This window comes from Meleagris gallopavo, chromosome 1, assembly GCF_000146605.3.
Source record: "Meleagris gallopavo isolate NT-WF06-2002-E0010 breed Aviagen turkey brand Nicholas breeding stock chromosome 1, Turkey_5.1, whole genome shotgun sequence".
NCBI lineage: Eukaryota > Metazoa > Chordata > Aves > Galliformes > Phasianidae > Meleagris > Meleagris gallopavo.
The window spans coordinates 82,122,289-82,133,254 of NC_015011.2; the positions used below are offsets into that span (position 1 = coordinate 82,122,289).

Sequence of the window (10,966 nt, forward strand, 5' to 3'; positions counted from 1 at the left end):
TAACAAATAGAATCAGTAACAATACAAAACATTGTGGTCAAATTCCGAGAGTTCAGTTTTTGTTTTACAAAACAATTCCCACAGCTGTTAGAAAAATTTTGTGTTGCAAAAGACTGCGAGGCACACACTTTTAAGAAAATATACCATTTTTGTGCTTTCTGTCCTACATGGTCAGGACTTGCTATGGCTGTAAACATCAGTAGTTAAGACAGATGTGTGTTTATATGTATCCTCCTCCTCAATTTTGAAGTCCACAATAGCAACGGTCATCTCGTCTTCATCAACAGGATTAAGTACCAAAACAGAGTAAGAACCATTTTCATGAACTCAACAAATGCTCTTTCAATCTTAGTACACAGCAAAAGCGTACAACCTTCAGGGATCCGTGTTTTTCCCCAATGGAATTTCCTGAACATGAGCTTCAGACTGCACGTAAGCAGCAGCACTGTAAGCCCCCAAGTGTGTTACAGGCACAGCTGTCACTTACCCACAAGTTGCAACCAATCCAGACCCATCCTTCTGCAACCTTGCTGGAAGCCATCCCATAGCAATGACTCCGCTCTCTCCCAGAATTGCATACTAAGTATTTAAACAAAGCCTTATGAATTCTATTTTTTTTTCCCCCATGTGATTTCTTAAAATCTTTTAAAATTTGTTCAGAAATTTCTTCCTTGGGTTTCGGAGCAGCTCATGGGCAGTCTTACTACAGCAAATACTTAGCAAGACCACGTTGTTCACATCAGCACAGTAGAACCATCTCAGATAGCATCAGTATTCACAATCACACCAACCAGAGCAAAACCCTGGAGTAATGAAAAAATCCCACATTTTCATGTTCTGAATCTCAGTGCTATGGGAACAAATACCTCTCGTCACCCATTTCCATTTCTACTGTATCTGCAAAGTCAGCTGATCCCAGATATGCATATTTCATGCTAAGGCTGCTTGCTTACAGTGATCAGTACTGAAAACAAACAAACAAACAAACAAACAAAAAAACACAACCCAAAATTCAATGGGCAAGTTGACCAACAGTGAGGCTTTCAAGAAGCATTTTCTGGTAGAGCACCAAACTCTACTGAGATGGGCATCCAACTTTCTTTAGAAAGTCAGTCTTGAATTAAGTGCTGTAGGTTTATTTAGGAAGGAGCCTTATGATTTAAAACACAAATATCTCTTTGCAGCAGAGTGCACATGACAAACATTCCTGCTTTGAAGGACATTATGACAGAAAGCTAGAGGGCTTTAAAAAAGTCCATCATGCTTCCTGGTAAGCAGATAACCAAAGCTGATGAAATCAACTCCAAACATATAGAAGTCTTAATCACAAAAATGGTGTAACCTAATTCAGATTGAAACCGGTCAAGAGGGCACACTCATATTAGTTTACCTCTCGATCACATAAATTATTTGAACAACAAGATAGAAGACTCTTCTACTGCTAAACCTGGCAATTGCCTGTGTGCAACTATAACTAAATATGTGAGTAAGAATCCACAGTGTTTTGCTCTGATAGAGAGGAATTACCTTTAAATCAAAACTGCTTGTAGATGAAGTGACAAACCCTGAGTAGTTTTCACATATTGGCAAGGATACGGAGAATCTCTGTTACCATCTGACCTTCACAAGAACAGAACACAACACCAGAAGGCAACGTGAATCCTAGTGGCACTATGGTGATCACCCATGTCTTTGCCATCTCCTTTTGAATTCCCTTCCCTTATGGGCACTACTGCTAAGTCTCGTGTGCTACGCAGTCAAATAAACCTTTGTTCTTCTTTATTATTGTATCAAACGTGGCTGTGGAACTGGAATTACAGCTTTAAAAAAAGTGTGTGTGAATCCATTCAAGTTTACCACTTCTTGGTAGTGAAAGCAGCAGCTCCAGAGTCTAAATTTCCTACTTCCAAGTGACTGTACTCACAACACTAAAAGGTCCCACTTAGCTATAGTATACAAGTTGAAAAAGCAGTATGCAGCAAATCTAGTGTTTTTACAAGGAAAATGCTAGAGAGTCATGGTACTACAGCCCTGCAAAAGCTAGTCAAGGAGTACGCAAAAGGCTTTTTCTCTTCCTAATCTGAATTATTAAAAAAACCCAAACAAAACAGAAGTAAAACTCCATTATGTTGACTGCTGATAGGCCTGGAATGATTATACAAATTAACAGAACTTTCCCAGAGGGGGGAAGGAAAAATACCATACACTATACTTGTAGAGTTCTCTGGGAACACCCAGAGATATTAAAACTAAGCAAACACTGGGATATGAAAGGCACAGGAGTTCTATTTCAACTAGTCTGACACAAAGGAATTCTGTATGTATTATCCAAGCCCTAACAGAAGCCTAACATGGGGCCTTTGACAGATGTATGTTAGGTTTTGAACATACTCCCTCATTAAAAAAAAAAAAGTCTTACATCCATTTAGATATCCAGAGTCAGAGAAAAAATGAATAGGCGTTCTTTAATTCTCAATCTCTCTTGAGCTTTTAACTAACTCCTTATTAAAAAAATAGTAATAGTCAATGTAGTCATTTCAACACTAACTTCAAAATCCTATGGAAAGAAAGAAAGGAAGAAAAGCAGTGGGAAATAGCACTTGGGGAAGTCATCCCCCAGAACTGATTCATCCCAACGTAGCACATTTTCAAGAAGGCCTTTTCTGTTCAAATGGCTTTCCAAGAGTACCTCTAGCCAGCTGGAAAACAGAAAAAACTTATTGAAGTTCCCCTTTCATATCCTCAAAAGATACTTTTTTGTTTGTTTTTAGAAAGGATCCTCATGGGAGGTTGCTACTGTTTTATAAATTATCAGAAGGACAATTAATGTTTAGAGTTAATTCTGTTTCTAGTAACTTTCTGAGAACCACACAGAATTATTCTGCTTCACTGTGGGCTTGTACTTCATTGCTGAATAGATCCAGGCTTTTGCTACACTGAAGTCTTTGTGGTGCAAGTCAAGGACTTGCTATGCAAATGCAATGCAGTTACATGGCTGAACTCCATGCAGATGAGGAAAGAGGATTCAGATCATATTAAAGTTCACCGGATAATGACCTTCACAGCCACCAGTTTCAGCTAATAGGAAAGGCAAGAATAGTTAAACAGTATCCAACATAGTGGAAGCAGGAACCTGCATTCAGATATTAAACAGACTACTGAAATGGTTTGGGAGTACTTGATTACACATAGCTTAGAAGATTAGAAGAATGGGCAATGGCCTTGGAATCTGGATACTGACCATTCAGCGTTTGTTTGAAGCTGGCAGTAAGACTGTTGAATGCTTCCTTTGGTTAAAAAAACACAAAAAAAAAAACAATAGAAAGCTGTACTTCCTCCTCAGAGCAGAAGAAATTCATGAGTGCAGAAGAGAGTTTTAGGAGAAATGAAATTGATTTCACTTACAAAAAAGACACACTGAAGTTTTAACTTATTCACAGGTTCAGAAGAAAATGTCTTTTTCCTGCCCCAGACTTGCTTAAACATCAGCCTGGTTCCACCTTATCAACAGGGACTTTGTCCTTTGAGAAAGGACACACACAGGTTCTGTCTCAGCCTACCTGTCGTGCCCTCAGCTTCATACTGCTCCTGTGCTACAGCTGGGGAGAAGAGAACCACCTCATTTCAAGTGATAAATTGGTTTCCTAGCTTGAATGTATTGCATTCAGCTGGAGTCATTAGCAAAGAACTCATTATTCCTGGAAACTAAAGAACTTGATTAACCTAATTTTGCAAGTGCTTTTCTTACAGGAACCAGACTTTGCAGATGAAAACGTCCCCTCCATGTATTTTAAGAAAACACTATCAATCTAAACTGAAAATGATTTTTTTTTGCTTAAGGAAACAAAATCAAGCATTCCATAAGTACTCTAAAACAGCTTTTTCATTTGGAATTAAGCCTTTTGAAAATATCATAAACCCAAAATGTTGCAAGAGAGGCAGAAAAAGAACACCAGTATTCCATTATCTGATATAAGTAGTGCAAAGATTAAGTGATGTAAGGCTACTACAGGAGTTGTCAGGAAGGAATCAGCTAGCAATAGATTTCTTTTTCTTCTTCAAAAAGGAATCCTCTAGACTGGCATGGTACCACCAGAATCACGGTCTCCATTTTACAGACTTCACGTGTTACTTTGTTAATTTTACAAAAACAAATAATTTCATATGAGAATCATCAAAGCAAAGTCTGGGCCTCAGCCCAGTTCTTCTTCCAGGCTGAACTTCATTTAGTCACGTGAGTGCTCTGTCCCACGGACACCAAAAACACACAATTGCATTCACTGCACTTAACACAAGGAGCCTCTAACAACCAGCCAAAAGGCACGCGTTTAGAACAGAAGTAGCAAAGTACATACACAGTGATCTTAACATAGTTCTGCTATCCTTCCTAGAACTTTGTGAAGCATCCGGCTTTCCTCTTAGGACAGACAGACAGACACACATTTCTTCACAGCATCCCTATGGGCAGGAGAAAGAAAAAAACAGTCACCTCAGTTAGCTGCTGGGTGACTCACTGCACCACCAACTGGTGCAGCACCACCAATACTCACACCTTTAGAGATCAGCTGACTACCTGTTAATTGTGCTTACATGGCTTGCATGACTGCATTACAGGCAAGCAGGTCTGCTCACCCCGTACCCACCCAGCTGCAATGGTAATAGTACCCATAGGAAGAGCAGAGCTGATAAAGCAGCGTAAACTGTACTCAAATGCTGTAACAGTGCTCACAGCAGAGGGAACAGTGAAGGAAAAAAAAAAAAGGTACACAGAAGAATACACTTGCCCAGTAGTATTTTGGACCAGCATTTGGGCATTCTCATGGCAAACGTTAAATTTAGCATATGGGCTGCACACTTCCATATTTTCATAGGAAGCCTTTTCATTTTGTTACACTTAAGTTGTGTTCCCCCCACTAAAGAAGACGCTTAGTCCCATTTTTAAGCAACCACAAGTATTTCCTCCTCCTAAAACACTGCCATAGAAAAGCTTAAATCCACACATCACAATGCTCCCATATAGTAATCTTTGGTACCATGAAGCCTCAGGACGTCAAAAGGTATGGGAGCAGAGAAACTTACCTTGCAAATGGTATGAAGGAAATGCTGTACCTAAGATGGAACATTGTAAAGGTTACTCGTCAGATTATGCTGGAGTCACAAAAAACATAACTGTGTTGCTCTAAACAGAGGGCTGCAAGATACACAACCAAAGTGAAGCCCTGATGTTGTGAGGAAAAGGAAGGAACATTCTTGCAAGTAACCTTAGCTCAGCCACACTGAGAAATGGCAAAATCAGAGGACACGTGAAACAGTGTTCCAAACAGCCCTCATGTTCCAACACCTACAGGGAGATAAGACTGCTTTTGAAGGCTAGGTAAAGCTCCCTACCCTCTCCTGTACTAATTCAATAGCATTTTACAGAGAATATGGTAACTTAAAGAAAACTGATGCTTAACTTGATTGGCACATCTGGGTCATCTGACCTAACAAGTACAGAGTCCCTAAAAGCAGAATACTAAACAAAGTAAGCATCAAATTGATTAAAAGGCAAAAGAAAAAGAAGTTTTACCTCAAGCTCACAGAAATTAAACACGTTCAAAAGGAACCTCCAGAAGTGGAAGGAGAACAAAGAGCAGCGATATGTCACCTCTTCATAGGTGCACTATCTTGCATCCAGGGGAATGGTAGGGTACAAAATCTTCCTAGCCTTTCATGCATACAACCTCAAATTTCACAATCCACCTCTTTATTTTCTGTTACACTTAATGCCAAGTGAGGTGCATGCATAAGGGAGATCACTTACCATGCCAAGGCAAAAAACTGCAAGATACAGAAAAGGAGCGCGAGTCCTTCCTTACGCCACTGAGGGAGAAGGGCAGGGAGAAGGGGAGGAAACACAGCAGCCAGTAAGACAACCATGCAAGATTCTCATTTCTTAAATATACTCCAGTATATATATATATATAGATAGATAGATAGATAGATAGATAGATACAGGACTCAAGTACTCACCCAAAAAGCAGAACACAGCGTTAATATGAGACACAACTGGAAGAAAACAAATGATTTCTATTAAACATACAAACAACTCTCCAGGTTTCATAGATATTCTTACACTGCAATGAGTTCCTTCAGAGACAGATAACATAATTTCATAGTTCTATCCAATGAGGTATGACAGTTCCCTTTATATAAAACACTCTTACTACTGTGTTTTTGAAGCAATGAGAAAACACCAGCTTGATATCTCCAGACAACACATTCATGTCTGCAAAGGAGCAAGAGCAGTAGACTTCCACACTCGTGCAACACCAGCGTGTTCCTGCTTCTCCTCATACACTTCTCAGTGGAGCAGGCATTCACTGCATTTCAGCTTTTAGCACAAGTAAGACTTGCCAGTTAAGACTTTTCTTCTGCCTCTGTACATGTCACATTTCTTGTTCATTCTTAAGGCCACTACTGTCTTGAAACTAGAGGTAATTATTGAATTAGTAGAATCATAGAATCACTTTGAGTTGGAAGAGACCCTTAAAGGTTATCTAGTCCAACTTCTCTGCAATGAACAGGGACATCTACAGCTACATCAGGTTGCTCAGAACCCCATCCAGCCTGATCCTGAATGCCTCCAAAGACACCACCACCTCTCTGGGCAACTTGTGTGCCTCACCACTCTTGCCATAAAAACGTTCTCCTTATACCCAAACTAGATCGCTCTTCTTTTAGTTCGAAACCATTTCCCCTTGTCCTATCACCACAGACCCTCCAAGACTCTCTCTTCTTTCTTACAGCCTCCTTTAAACACTAAGAGGCCGCTCTCAGGTCTTCTCCAGGCTGAACAGCCCCAGCTTTCTCAGTCTCTCCTCATACTGGAGGTGTTCCATCAGGGCTGCATTCCACCCTTACAACCTGCAGCTTGTGGGGAATACACTGACAGTGGAGGTTGCCACGACCCAGGTGCAAGACCTTGCACTTCAATTTGTTGAACTTCACGGGGTTGACCTGGGCCCACTGCTCAAGCCTGTCCTGGTCCCACTACATGGCATCTTGCCCCTTGGGCATGTTGACCACACCACATAGCTTGGTGTCATCCGCAAATTTGCTGAGAGTGCACTCAGTCCCAATGTTGATGTCATTGATGAAGATGTTAAAGAGCACTGGTGCCAGTACAAACCCCTGAGGGACACAGCTTGTCACTGATCTCCATCCGGACATTGAGCCATTGACCACTCTCTGAGTAGGGTCTAACAACCAGTTCCTCATTCATCGAATAATCCACCCATCGATCCATATCTTTCCAATGTGGAGAGAAGGACATTGTGAGGGTACTGTGTCAAAGGCCTTATTGAAGTCCAGACAGATGACATCAGTGACTCTTCCCTTGTCCACTGATGCAGTTACACCAATATAAAAAGCAACCAGGTTGGTCAGGCAGGACCTGACCTCGCTGAAGCCATGCTGGTAATCCCACATCACCTCCTTCTTTCATGTATCTTAGCATAAATGCCAGGAAGATCTGCTCCATGAACTTCCCCTGCACAGAGGTGAGGCTGGCACACTGGTAATTCCATGGGTCGTCCTTTTCACTCTTCTTAAAAATTCTTGTCAATTAAAGCCACAACATACTTTCAAGTGCTTTCAGGTATTGTTTGTAACATCCCTGTTTAACACAGAGCCCACCACAGCCACTCAGACATGTTTTCTTTTCACATCGTTATATTATGTCTTTGGGAACTGGTAGTCCACTTTGGATTATCTCCTATTTTACTATTAGCTCAAGTTTTCATTTTCAAATTAAGACATGGCAGTTTGTTTAGCTATGGCAGATGCTGATACTTCACCTTTCTTCAGCAGAAAGTGAAAACATTTGCAATGCACACCTACTATTGTGCTACTGTAGACTGTAATGTGCGCTCTTCTACGTGAGTGAAAAAAAAAAGACACGTACTAGTGCAGATGCAAGACAGCAGCATATGTACTGCCAGAGAAATCACACACTCTACCTCAACCATGATTACCAGCATTAAATGTAGTTTTCCCATTAATTTTTAAGGTGATGATTTGTGTGTTGGTATACATACTGCATCATACACCTACTGCCTCTCTTTATTCCACTGTGCATTCCAGACATACTTCTGACTCCAAGAAGCCTAACTGCACACACAAACACACCACACGATGGTTTCCTGACTGCTGCTGCTCTGTCAGCATACGCGGTCAGCGTCCTAAGCTGTATGTGCTGCTTGTAGACTCACAGATGTTTAAATACAAACCACAAAACGCAGATATCAAGCGAATGTTCTGAAGACATTCACACTGAATAATGGGAGGAGTTTCCTGCAAGTTAAATCACCTTCTTGATTTTAGACTCTCCAAGAGAAAGTACAAGAGCTTAAAAAACCGGAAAGCACTTCAAACAAGAGGAACTCTGAGAATTACCAGCAACGTTTCCCCACAGTAAAAGATTGTCCATAGTTCCCATCTTCAGAAGATGAAAACAACTGGAAGGGCTGACTTCAGCTGAATGCTGCATTTGCAATTTCGTTGTGCCACATGAGTTTCAAAACCTGAAGCTATCAGCCAACTGGTATGACATTATTTTTAATCCAAGATCACCACAGCACAGAGATTCCATTTCCCTTTGCTGTCAGAAACAAATATTTTAGCAGGGCGGAAATACTAACACCATTTTTTAAAGCAAATCATATGGAGTATAAAGAAATACAAAATTATGCAAGATAAGAGACATCTAGCAACTTCCACTGTGCATCTTTTAAGAAATTAGTTTCCCATCTTTAAGCAACAAGAAAATACCATGACATGATCTCAAGCACCCTAAAAATGTGTGTGCAGGACTTACACGCAGCAGCTACAGATACTTAATGCTTAGTCAGTGTTACAATTTGGCTTTGGTTCAGCCCTTTCTTACAAGAAAGTGCTGGTGCTACACACATCTTTTCACCACACTGTACAGGACGAAGAAAGAACTCCACCCACAACACATCCTGAGACATAGATCACCCTACAAGGAAGGGCTCAATAGCTGGGCGCTGGAATGGGCTGCTCAGGGATGTGAGTCACCATCCCTGGAGGTGCTTGAGAAACGGTTTAGATGTTGTACTAAGAGACGTGGTTTAGTGGGGAAATACTGGAGGTAGATGGATGGTTGGACTGCATGATTTTAGAGGTCTTTTCCAGCATTGGTGATTCTATGAGTTAAAACTGATTCTTTTGATACTTACTAACATAACAATAGTAGCAATCAATCGGGTAGGCTCAAACATCCTTTTCAATTGTTTCATTGGTCCCATAAGAAATAGAGTGCTGTGAAACAGAAAAACAAAACAAGATGAACACCTAAGGCGTGAAAGGCAAAAGTGAAACCAAGTCAGATTCATGATGAAGGGCGGTTATTTTGTAAACTTTTCTGTTGTCACATGGGATACCGAGACACCATGTTGTTACAGTAATCAGTGCACAACAAAAGAAAGGGGATATACAATGAGACAAGATCCATCCCTGCTCTTCTTTGCCTGAGCTATTTGTTCTGTAACTTTGCATTAATCATAACGACTGACTAAGCCTAGAAGAATTCTCATGCTGAAACACAGGTGAAGGTCAGCTTCAGTTGGACGATTCCAACAGATGCTTTTAACCCTCTCTTTGAAACCAGCAGCCACACAGGCTGCATGGATTGCCAGGTAATTCATCTCTGTTCCTTTGATAAAGGGCTGTTTTCACGTCTGCTTTCTGAACCCTTCTTAGAGCACTGAGGGCTTATACTGCATCAAATAGACAAGGCGAAATTTTTATCTAAGATTGTATTGCCATTGAATGAGTTATTCCTCAGGCATAGCTGCTGTATTACTTCCAGTTCCATTCCCTGTGCTTTCTTATTGATGTTCCTCAGCCACAAAAGGCTATGTTTTCACAAAGCAGAGCTGTGTTTCAAGAACCTTCACAACACACACAAAAGGTTATCGACAGAGGTGTTCGCTAAGACACAGCTCACAAACACACGGTGCTGTTATCAAAGGCAAAATGGCAAAGAAGTATTATTATCCTGAGGGGTAAAAACCACATCTCCAAAAACTAAAAACTGCAGTGCTCAATGCATGACTTCGGGCTTTTGGTGTTGTGTTTTGTTGTTTTTGTAATGGATGAATAAAAAATGTCTTCACAGTACTTTCTTTTGTGGTGCTACTAGGGAGGTGCTGTTCTTATTAGTGAAAAGAGAACAATCACACTCAGAGTCTGGTGACACACTGGAACAGGTTGCCCAAGGAGGCTGTGGATGCCCCATCCCTGGAGGCATTCAAGGCCAGGCTGGATGTGGCTCTGGGCAGCCTGGTCTGGTGTTTGGCGACCCTGCACATAGCAGGGGGGTTGACACCAGAAGATCATTGTGCTCCTTTTCAACCCAGGCCGTTCTATGATTCTCTGAATCTCCATAAACAAAAGTGCACACACGAACAGGTTGGTTTTTACTACTTCCACACCTAGTCCAGCTTGTCACCTTTATTAGAGAACTAACATAAAAGATCATTACCTTCCAATCGATGCAATATTCCCCAATGTGTAAAATGCTGCAAAGAGAATCAGCCCTTTCCTTGGTACCCAGAGCAGACAACTGCCCTAAAAAGGAGAAGAGAAAGAGAAAAGTGCATGAGTTAACATTCTTGTTAACGATTAGCGTGCTGTATCTAACTGGAACCGAGCCTGGTGCTCTCAGTGACCCAGAAACCTCAACCGGGGTACAGATCCTCGCGGGCCCTCCCCAGCTCAGAACAATCAGCGCTTACCAACACGGAGAACACGCATCCCAACGCAAAGCACGCGATGAAGCCTTTCACTCGGGTGCCCCAACCCAACGAAGTCGCGTCGATAACCTGGAAACGAGGGTACAGAAGGCGCGCGTTACCGCCATTAGTTACCAACACAACCCCGTGTGCCTGAGCTTCCCGGGGAC

At 41.4% G+C, this 10,966-nt stretch overlaps 1 protein-coding gene across 1 annotated transcript; it reads right to left on the bottom strand.

The window, feature by feature from the left end:
- Positions 1 to 611: 611 nt before the first annotated feature.
- SFT2D2 (SFT2 domain containing 2) lies at positions 612 to 10,964 on the bottom strand (the record flags this gene model as incomplete). The annotated part of the gene is made up of 7 exons (XM_010720634.2): positions 612 to 4,458; positions 5,080 to 5,109; positions 5,804 to 5,862; positions 6,013 to 6,048; positions 9,240 to 9,321; positions 10,547 to 10,632; positions 10,800 to 10,964. Coding segments are annotated over 7 exons (498 nt in total), but the record flags the coding sequence as incomplete, so codon positions are not given.
- Positions 10,965 to 10,966: the final 2 nt, after the last annotated feature.